The sequence below is a fragment of the Pleurodeles waltl genome, chromosome 1_1 (assembly GCF_031143425.1).
Source record: "Pleurodeles waltl isolate 20211129_DDA chromosome 1_1, aPleWal1.hap1.20221129, whole genome shotgun sequence".
NCBI lineage: Eukaryota > Metazoa > Chordata > Amphibia > Caudata > Salamandridae > Pleurodeles > Pleurodeles waltl.
The window spans coordinates 906037515-906061172 of NC_090436.1; the positions used below are offsets into that span (position 1 = coordinate 906037515).

The 23658-nt window shown below is 44.6% G+C and overlaps 1 protein-coding gene across 1 annotated transcript in view; it reads left to right on the plus strand.

The window, feature by feature from the left end:
* Positions 1-701: 701 nt before the first annotated feature.
* Positions 702-23658, plus strand: part of GLDC (glycine decarboxylase) — a 183823-nt gene continuing 160866 nt past the window's right edge. Inside the window, exons 1-2 of the mRNA XM_069230125.1 lie at positions 702-1171; positions 2106-2184. Coding sequence (XP_069086226.1) covers positions 932-1171; positions 2106-2184 — 319 coding nt within the window. The 5' untranslated portion in view covers positions 702-931. The remainder of the gene's footprint in view (positions 1172-2105; positions 2185-23658) is intronic.

Genomic DNA, 23658 nt, shown 5'->3' on the forward strand with positions numbered 1-23658 from the left:
AGGAAAACGTTTTTTGGGGCTAGATTTTGAGGTTTGCAAAGGATTCTGGGTAACAGAACCTGGTGCCAAAACTGTGGTAAAAACAAATTACGTTCTTTGATTCAGCATTGTATGCTCCTGAAAGCTGCTGAAAGCTGGGAAGATGGTGACTTTAGCATAACAAGCTGTTCACTGATGGCATTTTCAAGGAAAAAAGATAGTTTTATCCAGAGCAGTTGTTTGGAAAATTTTAGCTGCATTTATGCAATTTTGGTCACCTGCAAGGGACTGCACAAACCCTGGGTACTTGTAGAACCCCCAGGGTGTTGGGAAAAAAAAGACACAAACCTAGCGTGGATACTTTAGGTGGACCAGAAGCTATGGAGGCCTAAGCACGAACTACCCCAAATAGCCAAAAAAAGGGCCCAGCAGTTTAAGGGTTAATGGCCCCGAGGGGAAGGGTCGCAGAAATACTGATGATAGCATATCTGAGGAAAGCCCTAATCCGAACGCGTTGCCAGGGCTACCTCTAGCATCCAGGCACCCTTACCGTGTGGCAACAGGCCCTAGGAAGCTCGGGGAGCTTCACAGTACCCCTAATGTTGTGCACATATTTATTCTTACAAAATACATCAAAGGGAGAAAGCCACGCTAGGCGTCATTAAAATGGCGTGACAAGTTTGTTTTCTGTGCAGTCTGGGGCGGTTCTCCCGTGACGAGCTGCGTGCCTCGGGGGTGTTCCGTGTGCAAACTGCTGGTGGTAGACTCTGGTCCTGGGCGTCAGGGGGGCTTGTCAGGCGCGCCGGCGCCTATTGGCTGAGCAGCGCTTTAGGCGGGGCCGCGCAGTGAGCGCGCTCACCATGGTTAGCTGCAGGTGAACTGAGAGCCAGAGCCAACTTTTCAGCAGTTAGTCGAGTGACGTTGTGTGCACCGGGCATCCTCCGCCAGAAGCATGCAGAGCTGTGCCGCAGCCTGGGGGCTCTTCTGCCGCCGTTCCCGCTCTCTAGTGGGCAGCAGGCTGCTCCTACCCCATGCCTCCTGGTCTCTGCGGAGCAGCAGCAGCGTGCAGGAGCCGGGGTGCTCCCCCAGGCACATCGAGCGCCTGGTTCCTCGCCACGATGACTTTTCAGAGAGGCACATCGGACCCGGGGACAAAGAGAAGCGGGAGATGCTGCGCACCTTAGGGCTCGGGGTGAGTGTTCAAGGACTCGCAGGTGAGAGGGTGGGTGACTGTCCAGTCAGCACGGATGTTTTTAAAGGCACTTGCTGCTCTGCAGTGTGGTTAGTTATCCTCGCCCCTTATATGTGGGCCATCGATATTTGTCCCCCGACCCCCAACACGTTTAAAAAAAAACTCAGTTCACTGTAGCTGCATCCTGTTAAAATGTCAAAATCTTATCCAAGTCCATTAGACAAGTTACTCGATTGGAAGAGAGCACTCGTGAATAATGAGTATACGAGCCCTTTGGGGAGGCAACTAGTTTCCCCTTGTAGTCCATATTTCACCTCACTAAGTCTGTGGAGATTCACAACTGCCCGCCGAGAAACCTACAGGGGGCGTCATGAGCTGAAACCAGGTGAGTTATATTCCTCCGTCTTCGCCGTTCGAAGCGAGTGCCTCACTGCAACCTTCCCGGCTAACACACCCGTCCCCAATCATGCACACAGAATTCATCCAGCCCTGCATAGCCATACATGCCAACGTTTTAGGAGCGGAAAGTGGGGGGATTTAATTAAAAACAAGTAATCGGGAGAATGTATTTCCCTCCCTTTGACTTCTATTGATGGTAAGACAATTTCATTAGGGAGACAGCCAAAATAGTCATTTTTGGAGTAAAAAATCGGGAATCTCCCGCCTAAATCAGTTCTATTGGCATGTATGACAGTGTGTATAAATGGGGGTTAATGAACACAAGGCATTGGCTTTCACCAGCCCATTGTAATTTGGCACAGCAATCCATAGTAACTGATTCCCATGATGCACCTTGTTAAAACCCTCTACTGTTAAGCAGTGTAAACCTATATATTTGTAACGTATAGTGTCTCGCCGTGAATCAAGCGTCAGTTCATCATACTAATTCAGCATTGCATTTTTAACGCCGAACCCGCCTCCCTTTTTTCTTTAGAGTATCGATGAGTTGATTGATCGGACGGTTCCTGGCAGCATCCGCCTGGGAAGGGCACTGAAGTTGGATGACCCAATCTGTGAGTGCTTTTTGTTAAGATACCAGTCTTTTCTTTTGAGTTGTGCACTCTTTTCCCCCTACTGTTTTGTAGAGAAGATACCGCCCTCCCTCTTTTTAACCAAGAGTTTCACTTCAGAATAAACGCATTCAGTGAGCGCGCCCGGATTCGAGCTGTTAAAAAAAAAATAATAATAATAATAATACATTAAAAACCCTCAAAAAAACGGTTTGGAGTCATCTCTGCATCTAGAAAGCAAACCGGGCTGCACAAAGGACCCTAAACAAACAAGAAGCACCTGGTCTTTGGCAAGCCATTACTGGAAGTCCTCAGAATGAGATAGAAAACAAGACTTTACAGATACCCGATGACTGTGTTTTTTTTATTGTTTTCTGTTTAAGGCGTCAGACTGGCTGCCAAGTTATGTACATTTTTTTTTTCTAGTTATTAATGGAAATGGCAGAGCACCTCTTAAAATGGCAACGCTTCTTCCGATAAGGGCTGTGAAGGGGCATCTCCCAGTGAGCCCCACGCCGTGTAAACGTTCCCCGGGCAAGCGGGGGGCGAGTTGGAGGGACCTGCTGACACATCCGCGCAGCATTCGCTGCTGTGGTTGCCCAGCTCTGTGTCCGTCACCCCCGTCCCATTTCAGTTTATCGTGCATTACGTTTCAATGTTAACAGCGACAGGAATTCGACAGCGCCCCCTTTAATACTGCTCATCTGGCAAATTGCAATTTGACTGTAAACTTTAGACCCCGCAGCTCCTGTGAGGTCCAAGGCCAGTTTAATCTGGTTAGGTCGAGATTACATCAGATTCACTCGGCGGCGGCAACAGAAGCGAACAGGCTTCAGGGAAAATAGTTCGCGCTCCGCACAACGGGGGGTGTTGCTTGGGATTATTTGCGGATTTCAAAATGCTGTGGTTGGTTTTGGTGTGTTTGTGTTTTTTCGGGGGGAATCTAGTGTAAAACAAGCAGAAACAACGCTCTTGTAAAACTTCCTCTTGGTTTTAATTCAGCAGCATTGCGAGCACGATTTGGATGCTTTTCTCGAACGTGACGTTTCCGGCCGTTGTGTTAAAAGGGGTCGGAGGGCAGCGGGCGAGAACGCGTAAGGACTGCTAATGAGTTATACACTAGGGAGAAAGGGGGTTCTGAGAGGGTGGAAAATTATTGTCCAGTAATCAAATCTCCCCGCTGAACTGTACAAAATTACAGACTTCATCTCATGAAACATGATAGTTGAAATGCGCTCTCCTATCCGCTTAGTTTGACACAGTGTTATCTGTTTTTGTGTAGTTAACCACATCATTAATGCTAAGTACCAGCGTGTGGTGCATTTGTGGTGCCCATGCAATAAAAGCATCCGCATTTGCATTTTGCTTCTAGTCCAGCCTAAATTAAGAAGTAATACCATTCATGTCTTCTGATTAACAGCGCGCACAGCTTTAAGGATTTGACAAAAGAAGCGTTGAAAGCAAGCTCCGAGCAGACAGATCATTGCACAACACTTTAAAAACCACACAGTACCTGCAATGATCTTGTCTAGCAGCCAATCCCGGAGTGCGCCTTCTACCAGGTGAAGAGATGACGGGGCTTTGAGCGTTTTATCTGTGTAACTGGCACGAGGCAGGGGATGGTGCCTTTTTGGTGTGAGATGCCCGTATAAGCACCAGCATTCTGTGAGGCAGCCCTCAGACCCTAGTACTGACCCAACCAGAGTCGCCGGTGTTTTTTTTTTAGTTATGCACCGTGCACCTGCACGCCTCTATAGACATGAAAAACCACAGGGGTTTGAAGTAGAACCATGAAAAGTGAAAACGTGCGAAATAGTGAAAGTTGGAAGCAGGTCTTCTAGCATTACTAGGCCCTGTTGGTGGGAGGGGAACTTTCCAATGAAATCTGTAGACCTGGTGGAGTACACAATACAAAGATACAAAAGGGTAGTAGGGGTGATTGCAGCCGCACTTCTAGGTAGTGCATCAACAATAAATAAATAAATAACAGATATATGAGATGAAGCAAAGTCTGGTGCAGCTTGGCCCAGTGCCCTACTACCCAGGAGGCACAATCACGGGTATCCAAGTACCCAAGGACAAAATCGAAACAAATTGGCCACAGCACACAGAATGTATTGTCCAATCATGTGGTGGGGATAGGGGATCCCTGATGGTACGTTGAGGGTTTTGAAGAAGTATGAGGTAAAGAGAAAATCTTGAGTCTTGTTATTAGATGATGTCTTTAATTGTAGAAATTAGAAAACATGATGTCATCAGAGATATACAGCCAACACGTGTTTCGTCACACAAGTGACTTCATCAAGGCTGCAAGAAATAGTGATGAGATCAGACATTGGTATACAAGAGTGTGTGGAATCCAATAATGGATTCTATGGTGATCAAGTGTAAAAAGAATCCAAACATAGTGCAGTGACTGTTGTTTGGTGTCAATGACTTTATAGGGATGTGACTAAACATGGCAGAAATAGCATTGTGAGAGGGACCGTTCGCTACATAGTACAAATCTAATGGAGTGAGTCAACACGAGTGTGTGATTAAAGTTTACGAGTAAAGATAACAAATGGTAGGCCCTGTCAGTGTGAAAGGAGTGTACAAAGACTATAAGGTAAGGTGTGATGGTTCAAGAGTGAAGAGGGAACTAGGAGATCAGGTATGTATGTGGGAAAGAAACTCACGTGTGAAAGTACAGAGCCTGACAGAGTGCATAAATAACGAGGAAGGGCCCCTTGGAGCCAAGTTAAGTAAATACTGCCTGGGCTGTGCGGTCCAGGTGGTAGACCGTGGGCAATAAGGTGGACTTAAGTAGGAGAAAGAGTAAGAGAGAAAGACGAGGAGGAGGAGGAAAGGTAGGAGTAAGTGTCGTGATTTAAGCACAAAATTAAGTCACTGTATACATACCTTGTAGAAATTGTGAAACTAAAAGTAATCATGCTGCCAGTGCAGCGATAGGAATGTTGAATGTTGAGCGCGTGGGTTGAGGTAAGTGAATGAAGCCCTGATAAGCCTCGAGAAAAACCTATAAAATATGTTATCACACGTTGAGAGAGAAGGGGGAAGCCTGTATTACTATGAGAAAAGCGAACTCAAAGCTCCCGACGAAGTATTGGTGAAAATAGTGTTTAGAAAGACTGTTAAAAAACACTTCTAGGTCTTAAAGTGGGTTTATAAGGTAACAAAAATTGGAAAGGAAAATATTAAAGCCTTCAGATGCAAAGGCATAGCGGGAATGGTAACCGTCTGACAAGCGTAGGGCAGAATCCGAGAATCGGATTACCGGTAACGACCTAGTGTCAAAACCAATTATGGGAAAAGGAGACGAAAAGTGTAAATGGTCGCATGTGCCGGAAGATTAACGTGGTAGTGGGCAGTCATTAAAAGCAAGCGTGAGCTAGGGGAGTGTATATTGAATAGATGGAGAAATCGTAAATGTTAGAGACGGTGACTGCAAAGTGGCCGTTAGAAAAAACGCGAAATAAGCATGTACGCGAGTGTAAAAACATCAAGCAGTACCAGCGGTGTTAGAGTTAAAATATAAAAAGTTAACTTAAGATTAACGAATGGCCAAATAATACAAGCCGATACTGGGGTGGACTCATCCACCAGGGTTGAGAACATACTTGAATTCCGTCGGTCGGAGAGATACACGGTCCGTTGTCTGAGAGCCTCTAGTGGCCGGTAAGGACCCGTGCTCGTGTGTTTATAGGAGTATTCTTCTAATGATAACTATGTGCTGGAGCCTTCTGGCACTGAAAGGGGACACTATCTGGCCTCCGTACTGAGGAAACATTTTTGCACAAAGGGCACACTGCTGCAACCCTCTACCGCTGAGATAGCACTTCCAGAGGAAGTCGGTATTATCTGACATCCTGAAACACAGAGAAAACCATACTGGATGAAGCTTTCACCGCTGAATCCCTTTACCGCTGAGAAGGCACTTCAACAAGAAGTTGAGCTATCTGGCATACTGAAGTGCAGAGAAGGCAGTACGAGGGGAATGAAAGGATTGTACTACTGTTGTTCTTGGACACATACATGCTGTAACGGGGGGGTGGGGGGGGCGGCAGAATTGGGCACCTAAACCTGGGGGAAGCCACTTCTACATAAGGTTTATTACCGTGGTAGTCGTGTAGAAGCTTATAGCTTTCAGGTGCAGTGAGAAACTCGCATGGTAAACCGGAAGCATGTGCATTTGGAGCTATCTAGTGTCGAGAATCTGCTGTAGGGGAATTTTATCACCAAAGGATCTGGATTAGGTGTACCACTGAGACCGCCTTATTATCACTCTTTAGGTGCGCTGTATGATTAGTAGTTATTACATTACCTATGTGCCTGCTGCCTGTGTTACACTGGGTCAGGTTACTGGTGCTGTACAGGTGCTTCTGGTGGTTCCAGATGAGTTTGGGCTGTTCTTTGACAGGATTTGCTGGTGCTGCAGGACCGGGCTGGCCTGAGGGCCTCTTTGTTCACCAGGATGCTGTTGAATGTGATTGTGCTGCCATCCAGCTGGGGTGCATGCTAATGCTGGCCAGGCATGCTGCCTAACGTGCCACCAAGGTGACACTAGACCGGGGGAGCTAGTCCTGAGGCATTGACATGGGAATGAGGTCCCTCACATCCCTCTTGGCTGGCCTACCCACTGCTTCTCCTACTCCACTTGTGTGAACCTCCACGTCGAGCAGCAGGCCTCCACCTGGCTGATGGCTGAAGCGGTCTTAATGCAGTGGTGTGGCAGAAACTATTGTTGCCAGTGCCTTTCTGCTGCAGTGGGAAGCCTTTTTTAAATCTGTGATTGATCATGGTAGGATCAAGGCCAGACTGGCCATTAGTCCACCCTGGCTTTTTTTCCCGTAGGCTTGAGCCTTGGAGCTCCTTTCATAGTAGGCTGTCATGCCCCAACCAGGGTCCCATTCTACTGTCATTCAGTTCTGCGCTGCTTTCAGCATTTTTGCCATGGCTAATATTTGGTTCCAAGTCCAGCCCTGGGATGATCTCTGGGCTTGGCCTCAGCGCTGTAATGCTAGGACGGAGGACACAGGTAGCCAGAGTGTCTATGGTCTACGCTATTCAGGCCAAGAGAGTGTTCTTCACACTGGCCTCAAGTTGGCTTCCTCCGCAGCCCCTCCTGGCCTCGGCAGTTGTGGGAACCATATAGCACACGAGCAACTGCATGGTCGGAGCGGGATTCTGACCCAGCTTTGTAACTTAGATCAAGGCAGCCCCTCCAGGCATACAGGGTTGGCAATTTTATCTTCCGTACACGGCAATGGCCCAATCGGTGTAAGAGGAGGTTTCTCCCTCCACTCCTTGTCACAGTTCACGACTGCCCCTCGTGGCCTACGAGGATCACTGGTTTCCCTAAGCTGCACAAGGGCAACAACACGATTGGTGCAGCACAGTTCCTCACACCTTGCTCGGGAGACCTCCACGTCTGGGCTTCCCTCTGGATCATGCTTCCTCCAGCATGCTCCTCTCCCGCACAGGCACTCATGCTCGAGGTTCCAGGGCAGATGATCTTGGTTTGCCTGGGTGGTGTACCCTCACCTGACAGGGAAACTAGCATGCTGGGCCCCTAGGCCTGGTCACGGGCAGAAGGTTTGCAGAATTTATCCTTCCCATGCAGCACTGCTGACTGTTCGGCAGATGTCAGTCTGGGGTCTCAACCTTCCCCCGACACACACTTTTAGTTTTGTACCAGGCACAACATGTAATTCGGTGTCTGAGTCTTTGAAGTATTATATTGGGGTTCTGCTTCTTTGAAAAGGACATCTTTTCCCTTTCTTCTTCCTGAAGGAAGTCTGTCGCAGCACGCTGGGTTCCGAAGCTGGTTCACCCACAACAAGATTCATAGGTGTGACCAGAGTTCACACCTGGATGTCAACCGCAGTGATATGTGCATCAAAAGGTTAATTCTGGGCTCTGGACCCTTCTATTTCTGATTCCCTTATCAGCTGTATCTCCTTCTTCTTGATGTCCAGGCCCCTTCCCTGTGACCGGTCACTGAATCAAAGAGCCCTTTGAAATGCACAGGAAAAGCCTGGCTCTTCAGTCCTCCAGTTCATGTCCCATCCAGTTTACAGGAATGCAGCAATACACATCTGTCTGAGGGTATTCCTCTACTCCTCATGTTTTCACCAGACAAGCCTGGGCTTTCCAAAATGGAACCCAAAGTCTACCATCTAATGTACTAATGCAGGCACTTCTGAACTCTGTGTACATTCACAGTACCTTCACTGTCTAACATTGCTATCCGTGTGCATTTTGGTACCACCAGCATGCTCATATGCAGCACTCGCACTCAGTCTGCGCACACTGCTCAGTACTGCAGTCTCTCTGTAGTGTACCAGAGTGTTATTTTAAAAGCACACTCTGCAGACACCCACTGTGGAAAAAAAACAGTACACACTGTGATTTAAAAAAAAAAAAAAAAAAAAAAAAAACAGTACCACACTTCATCCTTTCGTGTAGTGTTCCTTGCGAACCCACGTGCACTCAGCCCATGTTTTTATTACTCACTTCCACATCAACCTGATGTGGACCAAGGTGGATTAAACACAGAGCAGCAGAACTTTTCAAAAAGGTGAGTGAGCTTGTAGACCTCACTCCAATAACACAGGGAAAAATGGCTCTGCTCACTATTACTGATCATTACAAGATATGCTGCCACCACCGCGCTTCTGCTGTTTAACTCCTAATGAAGATAGTAGCCTTCCACCACTATGAGGGTAGCTCTTTGGGCGCAATCCATGAGACTGACTTAAGTCATGGAGCACAGGAATGATCTGTGTTTGCCTATGACAAAAAATAATTTGTATTAGGGATCTAAATAACACAGTTGGACTCAGTGCAGGCGTACACGTCTCACACCATGCAGATGGCTTTTCCATACCAACAGTATGAAGTGCTGAAAATGGAAGAAAAACACAATTTGAAGAGAACTACTTAACTTCTTTCAAACTGTCCAATTTATTATATTTAGTGGGGACTTCCACAGTTCAAGTATATTTTTCTTAGTAGTGTTTTAACTTGTGGACAAATAACAGCCCCTTGATGTACTTGTGACTGGTGTTTTTATTCATTACATTATCCACTTTGGGATAGTGGTGGGGACGAAATGGCGCAGAAACTCCCTTAGGAAAGTGCTCTGGGCCCTGGCCAGGTAACTACTTTTCTAGATGGTACAAAATATCACAATTGTTGTCCTGTCTGTGCTATAAAAAGTAGGTGTTACTATTACTCGTTTTACATCACTCATTTACGAACCTTTGAAGTGATGGAAGACTGAGTTGGCCTTGCCAGTGTTTGAATTTGGGACTTATTGGAGACACACATGCAGGAAATGGACACTTAATTTTTAGAGACTTTTCTGCCTTTATACATTTGTGTACGTTTGGTTTAGAAATGACACCATTGCTATCGGGTATCTGAGATGCCACTCATTACATTTTGTGAGATGGTTCATCAGTTGTACTTTTTGCCAATGCAGTTCCAACAAGCATTGGCAAAGCTGATAGGTCTCACCCATGAGAGCGATTGGTTTTAATCAATGTCTTGTAGAGAATTGTGGCTGCTGTGCAGCATATCTAAAAGTTATTTAAACAAAAAGAATTATAACAAATACACTATGATGCAGAAAATTTAAAGAAAACATATTTGTAACTTTTTCTTTTTTTAAATAATTTTTACCCCTGTTGCTGTACAACATGCTTAAAAGACATTAGCACAGCTAATAACTCTCACATAGGCTATACCTATTGGCTTTTCCAATGCTTGTTTTGAGTTGGGAAACTCATGATACCCTACTCGGGTGCTCCACCATCCTGCCACATTCCCCACAGGCAGGGCCACTGGAATTATGCAGCAGCCAAAAGTCGGTTTATTTTGCAGGTTTGACTAAGTTATGTGACAAGACGAGGCAAATCATGCGACATAATGCACCACTTCCTGTGATTGTATTAGTTCATTATTTTCTGATTTTTACAGTTAAAACTGTTTGGGCATAGGTTTCACATCCTTAGTGTTGGTTATTCACCTAAATTTGGTAAGGAGCAACAAAAGGTGACCGGTCAACCTTTGCAAAAGGTCTTCCACTGTGCAGTGACACGTCACTGTGTGTTTTTTCTTTTTTTAACCTTTGAACCCTTTGAGCTAGAAACAATTTTTCGTTAACATCTACACATTATGCATCAAAAGATAGATTGTGTCAAATCCTGCAACTCCAAACATAACTATGTGAAAACGCCACTGGGGAACAATGGCATAATTCCAGAGGGAACCTTGCAGGCTGTGTGAACTCTCATTCTCTTCTGAAATCGCACTAAGGGCGTTTTTTCAAATGATTAACACCGCATCATCTGAAACATGCAAATAGAAATTGCAAAATGTCTCACACAGCCGTCAACAGCCTCCCATAGCACAAGCAAACACTTCTAACATTATTATATGGAAGGCCCCCTAAAAAATTTAATTGGTAAGATGTGAGAAAGAATCTTATTTTTCCTTGTGGTGCTTTCATTTTCAGGAGAAATGCAAAAGATTTAGTGATTGTTACATAAAATATTAATTTATTAGACACTAAATGTATTCCTGCTTTCGTTTGCAGTTTTGCTGCTATGCCAGATCCTTGCAAGTTTATTTTCTTAATTCAGGAGTGAACTCAGTCTCCTGCACCCCTGCTCTCGTGTGAATGCCACTGAGGTATTTGTTTGAAATAATAAAAAAAAGGCAGGTGGGAGGTGGAGGGGTTGGTGGAGTTTTGGAGAGGATGCAGTCCGATGCAAAGCAGTAAAGTAAGAAGACACAGTTCAACTTGGAGATGGGTAGGTATTCAGCAGAGTCTGAAAAGGCAGCGCTGGCGTTAATTTCACAGAAAACGTCTGACGTGGTGAAGGAATGTAACTGAAGAGAAAACCATACATCCCGTTCCATAGTAAGCAATGAGATGCAGCTGGGATTGAAAAAAGTGCAACCTGAATGAGCATGTGTGAATCCCTCCGGAAGGCAGGGGTTGAAAACCTGGAAGTGCAGTTCAGCTTCCTGATAGCCACGGTAAGTAATCAATACAGGAAACATTCATCCGTGGATTGGTGCATAAGGCCATCGTAAACAAAAAATAAGGCAGTTGATGGGGGGGAATATTAATCTGTTCATGAGATCATAAGGCCCTCACAAACAAAAAAATGAACAATTAAAAAAAAAAAAAAAAAAAAAGCACCCACGAAGCGGCCAGCGCTGCCTGCATCGTAGCGCTTCTTTTCCTTTATCGTGGTCAGGGGGAGTAGGCAGGAGGGCCAGCTGGGGGGGGGGTAGTTGGGAGTTGAATAAGCAACAAGGTGGAGGACAGAAGAGGAATAATTAACACTGACAGGGGTGGGATGGGAATAAGGAACACGGACAGGTGCTGGAAGGTGGGGGTGAAGCAACAAGGACAGCAGTACTGACTGTCCTTTCGCTGCTGGCTCTAAGTGAGGCAGGGGAAAAAGAAGAAGAAAGTTTAAAAAAAAAAAGTGTTTCAGTCATAGGACCCTAATCCAGATGAAGCAATCAAGCTCAAGGTTTTTTTTTTTTTTTTTTTTTTTTTTTTTTTATCAGTGCATCTAGTTAATAAAAAACATTGCACTTAAAGTAAAACAGTAAAATTAGATCATCACTCTTAATAGAAAATAGAACCATAACATATACAACCATGGATTTAAGACTGCGACATAATCAACTCCTCTTTCGACTCAAATGTATATGGTGAAATTTTTATTCATCCAGTATATCACAAATCCATTGAAACAGCAGCCAACACGTGTTTCGTCAACAAGACTTTCTCAAGGCATGAGTCTGAACACAGGGAAATTGCGAAGTTCCCAGCATCGGCAGTAAGACAAATAATTGAATATGTGTTTGCCATTGACACGGCCATGATAAGTTGTGTGAAGTCGTTCCGTGTGGTACACTCAATTGAAAAGTTTTCAATTGTGTGTACAACGTGGAACGACTTCACACGACTTATTGCTGTGTCCATCACTTGCATTCCATGATATTTCATGTTCTGACAACCACATTTTCAATTATTTGTCTTACTCCCTTCTGTCTTAGTTCTTCTTAGAAAGGAGCTGTGGTGGTCAAACAGAAGGCCTAGATATTTATAAGTTGTTGTTTCTTCCAGCATGCTTCCATTCAACCCTCAAGTTGTTGCCCCTTTTTGGGATCTCTTGCCAATTATCATGATTTTGTTTTTTTGTGGTTGATTTGTAGCCTCTTCTTAAGGGTGTAGTCTTCTGTTGCTTTCAGGAGGCGTTGCATGCCTACCCTTGTTCTGCTGAGCAGCACAGCCTAGTCTGCTATATAGCAGGATTAACAGTTGCTTCTTTCCCAGCCTTGGTGCATGGGCATTGACTGAAAATAGCGCCATTGAGAAATCAGCCATGAAGAGATTGAAGAGTGTGGGGACCAGGACACAGGCCTGTCTTGGGCCTTTTGTCGTTGGGATAGGTTTGACCCGTTGCCCAGTTTAATCCTGACCCACGTGCTAGTGTATAGTGACTCAATGGCTTTCAGCAGTTGTTCTGGAATTTGCCAGGTACAGAGTTTCTCCCAGAGCCTCTTTCAGTTGATGCTGTCAAAGGCTGTTTTGAAGTCAATTAAGCAGAGGCAGATTGGAAGCTTTGTGGCCTTTGAGGAGTCCAGCATGAGGTATAATACCATAATGTTGGTGTCCGTGGCTGAGTTACTAGTGAACCCCATTTAGTTTGCAGGAATTATAGATTTTAGACTAGCCCAGTCAGCCAGGTGTTCCAGGAGAGCGCTAGCATGGTGCTTTGCTTCTTTGTCTTTAAGTGCGATCAGGTGGTAGTTGCTAGGGATCAACCTTTCCCTGCCTTTGTATATTGGTGATATTATGGATCCTCTGCAGGATTCTGGGATTGGTTCCCCAGACAGTGCGTGGTTGAAGGAGGGGGGGGGGGGGGCATGGCTTCTCCAAACTTGGGCGGGTCCAGTATATAGATGTTCTTCAAAAACCAAAAGGCAAGGCTGAAATCTTGAGAGATTTTAAGAAAGAAAATTCCTAACATCTATGTGGATTGGAGTAGAAAGTATATATGCTTCCTTGATTGAAGATACTAAGAGTGATTTTATGACCACTCTACCTATGGGGCTATAACGTTAACAGGCTGCTATAGACCTTAGGAGCCTGTAGATACCATGTTTGTTTAATTTACTTTTTCATGTATACTTTTGTACTCCATCTAGAAGAGACTAAGGGTATAAGATACCAAAGATGCAGTATATACCTTACTTGACATGTCTTCTTTTTGATACACATACCACCTGCATTTGACTACCATCAGATTGAGTCACCTGTACCTTCGTATTAGAACTGTTAGTAACCAATTCTTCTTACTTGTGTATATATATTTAGATACTTCGACCACTGGAGCTTGTTACTATCACAATGGGGCCCATCCTTTAATATGAGGAGGGTAAGGATGGTTCCTCTGATTTTAAGAGGATGGTGTGTGTCTGTCTAATCAACTTTTCACTACCTTCTTTGGCACACCACATAGGGAATTATTCACTTGTGTGTTTTTGAACTCCCCCACTTGTGCACACAATTTGTCTTTTGTACTGTGTTATATGCCTTCATTCTTTTTTTCTTTCCAGGTTCCTGCAAGATATCTCACTGTAGGTCTGATGAAGATTTATGATTAGGTATGTTTTTTGGTCCTGACGAAGCGCACTAGATCCTTGTTGACTGTAGAAGTGAGAAACATGGTGACCTTTTTTTTCTGAGGCAGTGTAGGGATTTCCGTACTTTCACTCACCACACTTCCAGACTATTATGGTTGTGTTTTTTCAAATATTTCGCTTGATTAGGGGAGATGAGACATTATTCTTATATTCTCCCCACACTCCTTTTTTTTTTTTAATCATGACAAAGGAATTCTTCCTAATACGTTATTTTGTTTTTTCCTTTAGTCATTTTTAACAGCACTTTTTTTTGTACTAATCCCATATTACAATAGTTACTGACCGGCATCTGTCTTAGTAAAAGATCTCCGGCAAAGAGCCCCCTTGAGGGGACTGTCGGGAATTGCAGTGCTGGCCTGACGAGGAGCAAAGCCCAATGATGAAGCATGTCACCAAGCGGTGAGTGAGGGCTCTTGCTCCATCTTAATTAGACTTCCAGGAACTTCTTTTTCCCTTTTCCCCCTCTTTTTCGCTTTATTAAGTGATTTATTTCCCGGTGGAACTGTGCATTCTTTGCATGGTCAGTATATAGACGGCCTGAGGAACTCCGTTTGGATCAGGGCTCCTGTCTTTCTCCCCATTAGTCATTGGATGCCTGCACAGGAGATCGTTAGTTCGCTGACTACGTTGCTGAAGTTTCCGGCGGCTGGGTTGCCGGTGTTAGATGTCCTGCCTAGGCCACTTGTGGGGATGTGGTCCTCAACACCATTGGTTTCCTGGAAGTGTAGTTTCAGAAAAGATGCCCAGTCCGCCTCCGAGATGTTTGAGACCGAGATTAGGCCTTGTTGATTTTTCAGGGCATTTACAGTACTCCAGAATTGGCTGGCATTCTTGTGTTTTATGTCCTCGTTAGCTGTTTCAGACTTAGTGAGAAGTGGCGCCACCTATGGGGGTGGCACCCGGTTGCTGCAGCGTTTCTGGTGAATTGCTGGGTGTATGAGTCAATGGAAGCCTCCAATTTGTCTTTGACTCTTTTCTTCTTTGGGAAGCTTTTAGGTGCTTGTCAGCTTCCTAGGGAAGATGCTGTAGATTTTGATTCTTTTCAGCTAACATAGCTGTTCGGTGCTGTGTTGGTCGTGTGTAAGGCTGGTGTCAAAGAGAAAACCACTTCCTGTGGCAGGTGATTGCTTTCAGGTCTTAGACCCATTTTGAAGGAGGAGACCGTTTGCAGGAGTGATAGTGAGACCCAGGTGAAGTCTATTAAGGAGTTTCCATTTGTAAAGTGGAATGATAGGGCAGAGGGGATGTCTTTGCTGAATCTGCCATTTAGTGGTCCGAGACCTAGGTGCTCCAGGGAGCCAATGAAGGCTGTTCCTGCGTTGCTTCTTCTTGCCGTTTTGATTAGTGTGTGTTCAGAAATGTACCACTGGTTTTCCTGGGTGTCTGATCTCGTTAATATCTGATCCTCCTAGCAGATTCATGTTGAAGTCCCCTTTTACTAATAGTGGAAGAACTGGGTGGGAGCCAGCTACTTAAGTGATATGGTCCACAAGCAGGTTTAATAGTTCAACTTGGGTTTTTCTTCTCTGAGGTATGTATATGTTGACTACAATTAGCCCTAGCTCCTCCCTTTTTGTGTTGAGAGGTTAGGGGCACAGTGAGGAATTTGTCGGAGTCAGAGGAGAGCCTCTTGCAGCTGACCTTTAGGGCTGTTGATAAGCCCCCTTTCACTCAGCCAAATTTGCCTTCCTTGGTGGTGGGAAGGAGGGCATAGGAATATCCAGATGAAGCAATCGGTACGTGGCCCTTGTTCCATCTTAAACGGGAGGAAGTGAAGATGGCCCGGCTGCCTAATTGGAAGGCAGCAAAAAAGAGTGGCAATGAAGAACACAAGAGTAAGCAATGGGCAAACTTTAAGCCCTTATTCCATACAATATCAACCAAGAGAGCATGCGCTAGCGCATGCTCTCCTAGACAAGACCTAAAAAGCAATAAGATGTAGCCTATACTAATGTCTTTTTTTTATTATTCATTTTTATATATATATTTTTTTTTTTTAAAGACAACGGAGGGTGGGTCAAGCAGACGGGCGACCGAGGTTGGGCAAGCAGATGGACAACGTAGGTTGAGAGGGAGTCATGGGGCAAGCAGGCAGACAAAAGTGGGTGGAAGGGGCTTGTGCAACCACACCAGCAAAGGAGGGTTGGCAGGAGGGGCTGGGGAAAAGCAGACTAGCAACCGAGTGGTGAGGAGGAGCTTGGGCAAGTAAGCTGGCAACAGCTGGTTGGGTGCTGGGGTAAGCAAATTAACAATAGATAGAACTGGGGGATGAACACGGAGGGGGAAGGAGTACATGATGCACTCCTTGTAGAGTGCTTCGAACCAAAAAAAAAAAGTCACGTCTGATGACGGAGGAGTGGAAGTACACAAGTTAATGCATATGTGCACCAAAGAAGTGGCAAATACATGCAGAGGAAGGAAGCCTTCAGAAGGTGGCAAAAAAGAAGCAAGCAAATAAGTGACTTTGTAACCAACAGGGCCTTCAACCCCCCTGTAAGGCAACAAAAGGTCTTACAGGAGATAACGCATGTGCTGTCTATCAAATCTAAAAAGACAGTTTCCCCGAAAAATTCCTGCTATTTTCAGCACAAAATATTTGTTTAACAAAAATTGCTTGTGTGGTTTTTTTTATTTTTTATTTTTTTTGGTTTTTTTTTTTATTTTTACCTTCCCTCAAACTACCTTTTCAGTGCTTAAATTGTTTTGAAAGTTCTTTCTAAATAGGTGGCTACGTTCAGTTGGTATAATTTATAAAATGAGACCATTGCAGAGGATTTTTGTTCCACAGTTCGTTTTTACATGTGGGCCTCTGGTTACATTAAATGCTACTAAAGCTCACCTATTTCTTGATTGGTTGTTATCTTATATCACTACATAAAACGAGAGACGTTGGCATGTCATAGGCCCTCTCACTGTGAAAAGTAACAAGATAACATATCCTGGAAAAAGTATTTTCCTAAATAAGCTTCACCCTAGTGCTTAAGAATAGCCTATTGTGGCTTTCCAGACATCCCTGGCCTTCAAGGAACGACATACTTGAATTTGTTATCGTATATGGACAACTTGTTTGCCAGTTTTATCTACCTATTGAAAGCAATAGTAATGTTCTTTAGAGTAGCATAAAGAATGTCAGAATCGCAATAATGAAGTGGTGTGTGGTTTTTTTTTTTTTTTTTTTTTTTATATCATGAAATGTAAACTGTTTTTGTTTTCAAACCGTGAAAAACGATTGCGCTTTCATACTGACGATTCTCTACATCCTTGCTGCTATGTCAAATTCTCCCACTCTCAATTTACCTCGATGCTTCTGTCAGGTGGTGGTTGTTTTGCAACTTAATGTTGATGTACCAGCCCTTTAAGGAAAAGCCTTCTGACCGTCACACTAGCAGAACACTAACTATACCAGACCTTCACAGTGTCCCATTTTAGTGCTCTGTGGCTGGAGCGAAACTGTTTTGATGGTCACTACAGGACGCTCTACCAGGCCAAGCAAGTTTGAACTCCAGTTTGTCAGGTAGAGTTTAACAACTTTTCTCATGGTGAAAGAGAGAAGGCTGGTGTCTGGCAAGAGCTGGCCTGAGGGTAGGGCAGCAGATTCCAGAGCATTTAGACCACAGTCGCGACATGATGTGCTGTCTTTCCAGCCCAGAGGAGAATAGTGAAATTAATGGATGGTGCTTTACTGCTCCTCTCAGATAGGTGACCCCTGCTGAGGATTCACACACAGTACCTCCAAAAGTGCCTGGGGTGGACCTGTGGACTGACGGTGTGATGGAGCAGGCAGTCGGCCAAGCAATCTGCTGCTTCTGTTGCACCATCACTCCTTCCGCTTGGAACTATTCCCCTGGAACAGTGGGTCCTCTGTGACCTTTGCGTGGTCTATCCTTCCTATTTACCACAATTCCTAATGCCAAGAAATCTGGCATAAAGAGCATTCCTACTTTGTGAGGATAGTGATACGCTGTGCAGGAAATGACGTGCAGGCAGAAACGCCACTCTTCTCGCCACTTAGAAATGAGTAGGTTAGCTTTTCTTCAGTAGTAGATGTGTTGTTTTTGAAAGGCCAGTAATTAGGGAGCAGATAGCAAGGGCAGTACACTGCTCTGTACATCACATTGGACACTACTTAGCATAATTTGCATGGTTTCTGTGACATGGAAACTTGGGTGTCCACTTCCTCTTCTTGCAGCAGTCTAGTGCCTTAATCATTTGATTGTTTCAGCTAATTGTGTCAGGGGCCCCAATCTGAAATTCAGAAACAAGTGAAACATTGTTTTAAAGTGGTGTACAACTCTAGTACATTATTGTACCCTGCTTTGAGCCCAGAATCCCGTACTTATGTTTATTTAAGCCGATCATTGAAAGTCACATGTTACCGTAATCCCCCTGAAGCACCCCCATTGTATATGGAAAGAAGAAGCCGCAAATTGTTTGTTCAGCTAGTTAGCAGGTATTGTAGAAATGTACGTGTGGACCGCTGTCTCTAGTCACAGAGCGATTCAAACACCTCTTCTAGGTTATCATGGAAGCAGTGCTGGGGACTTCCTATGCAGCACAGGCACATTGTTTCTCCTGCGATAAAACGTACATTTCATGGATTCCAGTGATGGTAACATTCTTGGTGCTTCTCAAAGATGGTCCCCAGAGCGTAAAATGATGACACTGTATTGTGAGTATAGCAGGTCTTAACTTAGTTTTTCACTTGTCACACTGCATCTAGGGCAAGCTATGCAGGAATAATGCTTCTGGGTGGGGACTGGGGCAGGAGTCGGAATTATCTCAACACTGCAATGACCGAAGGCAAGGGGGCAAACTTGTTATGGAGAAGGGATGCAACCACTCTATCTGTTCAAAGGCAGGGTGCCCTCTGATGTTAAAACCTTGGGGATCTGATCCTTGTGAGTTGGAGGACTTACATTAAAGTTACTGTTCTGGCCTGGCATCTGCAGAGAGAAATTTGTTATTTATGATGGGATGAGGAAATGCGGTTCATGAAATGGTGTGCTGCCAACTCCTCGAATTACTGTAATTATTATTTGTATGGACTTCTTGAAGTTTATTGTGCTGATGTTGCACAGTTGTTCCAAAGCCAGTTAGTGGATGCTTAAACCACATTATGAAAGCGATTGTTAATAGTAATAATACATTGGCTGTTTGTCAGTGTGATCCATTCAAGGGGAGCTTAGTGGGGGCAAAATACTTTATTAAATTGATCTCCATAGGAAGCCTAGCCTCATCAGAAGAAGATTGTTGGTGAGGAATATCCCGGTTACATTTTCACAGTACCCTTGCTGTATTAAGAGCGATAATTACAGTAAGTCTGTAGCTCAAATGATACTTTGAGGGCTGGGCTTTTACTGCCAAATGGAGCCTAGCCCTACATATTCTTTGCAATTTGGGATGCATGTCCTTTTGTTGGTCTAAGAGAGGTGTCATTGTCAATGGAACCTTAGCATCGGTCAAGTGGTGGGCATATTAAATGTGCAGCCATAAGACACCGTCCAATGGCTTTGATGGTCACCCTTATGAGAGTCTTACATTGCATAGAACGGTACTGAATTAGTAGCCGGTCTCACATCCTGGTTACATATCGAGTGACTCTAAAGCGTTGCTTGGGTGAGCATCAGATTAGCAGTTACTGCGTGTGGTACTTGGATCCCTCGCCTGTGTATGATTTGCAGGTGGATGTTTACTACTAAATATGAACTGCTGAGTAAGATTTAGCCTGCATGTGCCACCTCTCAGCGCTACCCTCCACCTCCGACCCCTTCTTGGAGATCAATTTGTCTGGGATGTCTTTAATTGATTGTGATGCCGCGATGGCGAATCCGCGATTTGCCCAGATAAAGAAAATGGAATGCTTTAAAGTCCCTTTCGATTGGTCATTGCGAAGCAGGTATCCGAACACGTGTGCAGATTGAGGAATCAGTCTCGTGACCCTTGAGTTGCCGTTCTTGAGGTAACTGAGAACGGCGCGCCAGGGCTCGATAGCATGCGTGCACTATCTTCAGCTCAGAGAAGTGGTTGCGCTAGCGCGTCGCACGTAATGGTACACAGCTGTGCTATAAATACACACGTGCGTGGGTGCACGCAGTTGATTTATAGCTTTGTGTAAAGACAATTCAGAAGAACTTATCTTGTTTTTCTGGGATTCGGGTTGCGTAACATGCGGAAAGAACATTTGCAAATTATGTTCTAGAACTTGTCAGCTTGAATCTCCAGCTGAACATGTTTTTCACTCTTGTTTTTGCGAAAGTTGTTTTCGTGAACCCCGGGGTGTTCTTTCAGCAGTTGTAGCTGCCCAGAGCACTGTCTGTGGCGCTTAACTTCAGTTCCTGCTCTAATTAGGTCGTTCTAGCATTCCCGGCTTTAATGTTGACACTATATCACAAGTTATTTTGGGTGCAGGTGTAGACATTTTTGTTTGTCGAAAGATGCACTTGAAAGGTTCGGTGAAAGGGATTGTAGCACTGACAGGAGATTACGTTTGCATACAGATAACCGTGTTGGGCCATTGCCTTTCTACAACACAACCTGGGATTAGTGCACGAAGGCCAGTGACCTTTCCCAGTTGCATCACTTCACACCACTTTTCTGCCTGCTCGTGGGTTTTGGGACCACGCTGGAACAAATAATCTTATTTATCTCACGTTGATTGATTTTTCTTATGAAATCTAAATGAACAGCGTTGTAGCCAGGGTGTGTTTTTCCATTCAGCTTGCCTGGTCTCCCTAACCTTAACATGCTCGAGACTTGGAAGTTTCTATATCATCTTTAGGAGTCACTCGTAACTAGAACTGACCACATTGTCAGATTTTTTTTAATACACAAAAGCCCCAATTCCAGATTTGTTGTTTTCCGACCCTTGCACATCCCCTGTTGGCACAGGTGCCAATATTCCGAGTTGGGCGGTATCTACCCAACCTGGTGTTAAATACCATGTGTGTTAAATGCATCACACTTTGTTGATTTTCAGCAGGTCAAAGCTACCGAAAGTTAATAGGGGAAAACTACAGTATTTAGAGATACACATATTTTGGTGCGGTAAGCACCAAAACATGCACATTGCCCCGTTAACCTCGGAATAGGTAAAATGTACTTACCTGATAAATTCTGGAGCCCAGGGAATCGGATTTTATCAGGTGCGATATATGGCACCTTCAATCCGACAAACTCTCAATCAAACCACAGGAGTGAGGGGATGTTCCATGGGCTCCGATTTGAGATTTTCCTAGCCTTTGGTGTCTGAAAGGCTAGATTTTATTAAAGACACGGAGGCGAGTATTATGCAGTCTTTTCTTGCGTTTTTTTCTTTTTTTTAACCACAGCCAAGAAAGCGAACTGCATTTCCCAAGAAAAGGGAAAAGAAAAACTACAAAGTTACATCACAGTGGGAACAGCCAATAGGACGTCGAGTACAGCTATTAGTATATTGACTGCGAACAACAAGACCTCTTTTCTTGATGCGAAAATTTAAAGAGTACGACAAGTAACAAATACAACAGCATAAAATATAGCTAGAACAGTGAAAATGTCCACAAAACAATCTTGAAGCTGGTGAACGGAGCGACGAGCCCAAGAAGGAGAACCGTTGAAGAAGCCATCTTGTTCTGAAGGAAGAACATCATGTGGATTAGGCGAAACCAATGCTGGAAGAAGGAGTTGGAACTAAAATAGAGAAAGGGATGGGTTAATAAAGTGGAGGGATAATACTCTCCTCCTTGTCTTTAATAAAATCTAGCCTTTCAGACGCCAAGGCTAGGAAAATCTCAATTTTATTACAAGACAGGAGGCTCATATTATGCATGTTCAAAGCATAGCAATAATGGAATCTGAAACATGAGAAATTGGTTTACAATAAAAAAAACTCTAAATGTATTTTTATTGGACCAGTCTGCAGACCTGAGAATATCCTGCAATGAGGCTCCAGCCCAGAAAGCTCGAGAGGCCATAGCTCCCCTAGCAGAATGGGCTCCAAAGGAATCAACATTAATCCCAGCTAAGGACATGATCCATCTGACCCACCGGGCTAAAGTAGGGGAAGAAACAGGTTTATGAGGCTTTTGAAAAGAAGTGAGTAACTGGGAAGCGAAGGAGGGTCTCGGGTGTGCAGTACGATTCACATAATTTTTTTAAACAGTTTGCAACACTAAACGTGGGTTGAAAGGGAAAGAACGGATAATGAACAGAGGCAAGGTTAGTTTTAGTACGCCTACGGACTTGAAAAACACCAAGAGGGGAAAAGAAAAAGGAGGACACATCCAAAGCTTTAACATTTGAAACACGTTTAAGGGAAATCAGACATAAAAGAATAGTCAGCTTTGCAGACAATTGCTTAAGGGACAGGAAAGCATTATCTGGCCAATCCATGAGGAATCTTAATACCACATTAACATCCCACATTATATTGTATTTAGGAGATGGAGGAAAAACATCTTACTCCCTTCACAAGCTGACAAACGAGAGGATGCTCACCAATCGGTCTCCCATTGACTCTATAGTGCTCAGCAGAAATGGCTGATCTGTAAGTATTATTAGTACGATAAGCATTACCCTAGGATGCGAGAGAAGCAAGAAAATTCACAACCACTACTACATCAGCTGAAAGGAGATCCGAATCCCTGTCCATACACCAGCTGCACCAAACGGCCCATGCAGATTTATATGCCTTGGTGGTACCAGGGGCTCTACATTGTTGGATGAGTACAAGCGCCTCTTCCGAAATTCCTGGGGTTCTCCATGACGACCCAAAATCTTCCAAGATATGAGGAAAAAGGGAGCAGTCGAGGATCATGTTGTGGCAATGACCTTGGGGATCCAGCAATAAATCGGGGAAATGAGGAAGTCAGACCGGATGGTCGGCCGCTAGTTCCAAGAGGGTTGGATACCAAGACTGAGCTTCCCAGAAGGGGGTTATGAGAACCAGAGTGGACTGTTGTCTGCGTCCCTGTGCAAGGACTTGAGGAATCAAAAGGAAAGGAGGAAAAGCATAAAGAAGAGATGATAGCCAAATCTGAAGGAAAGCATCCGTGGCGAGAGCCTGTGGATCAGGTCTCCAACTGAAGAAGGAAGGGAGATGGGAATTAAAGTGTGAAACAAAGATCTATGGAAAGGTCACCAGAGACAGAAATAAGACGATTGAACACTGAAGGATGCAGCTGCCAATCGCTGGAATCCTGAAAATGTCTGGACACCAGTCTGCCACCATATTCCATTACACTGGCAGGTAAACCGCTCTGACTGAGATGTTTCGAGGCAGACAATATTCCCACAGATGTTTTGCCAGGGTTGATACAATTGTGGACATGGTGCCTCCCCCCCCCCCCAGATGATTGATATACCCGACGGCAGTAAGGTTGTCCATTCGAAGAAGAATGGTGCAGCTTATCTTTTCTTTTGTAAAGGAGTTGATGGCAAAGGAACCTGCAAGCTTCTAAACTGTTGATGTGCAAGAAGGACTCCTTCTGAGACCATGCGCCTCTAGTCGAGAACTGACCACATCTTGCACCCCAACCAATCCGACTTGCATCGGACTCTAAAACAAGATCTGGGGTTGCAGAGAAGATAGTTCTCCCGTTCCAAGCATCTAGATGCGTCAGCCACCAAAGAAGTTCCTCTCTGGACTCTGGATCTAGAGCAAGAGGATCGGAATATGCAAGGCCGTTGTGAAGGTGGCAAATCTTCAAACGTTGAAGGGCACTGTAATGTAGAGGACCTGGGAAGATTGCCTGAATCAAA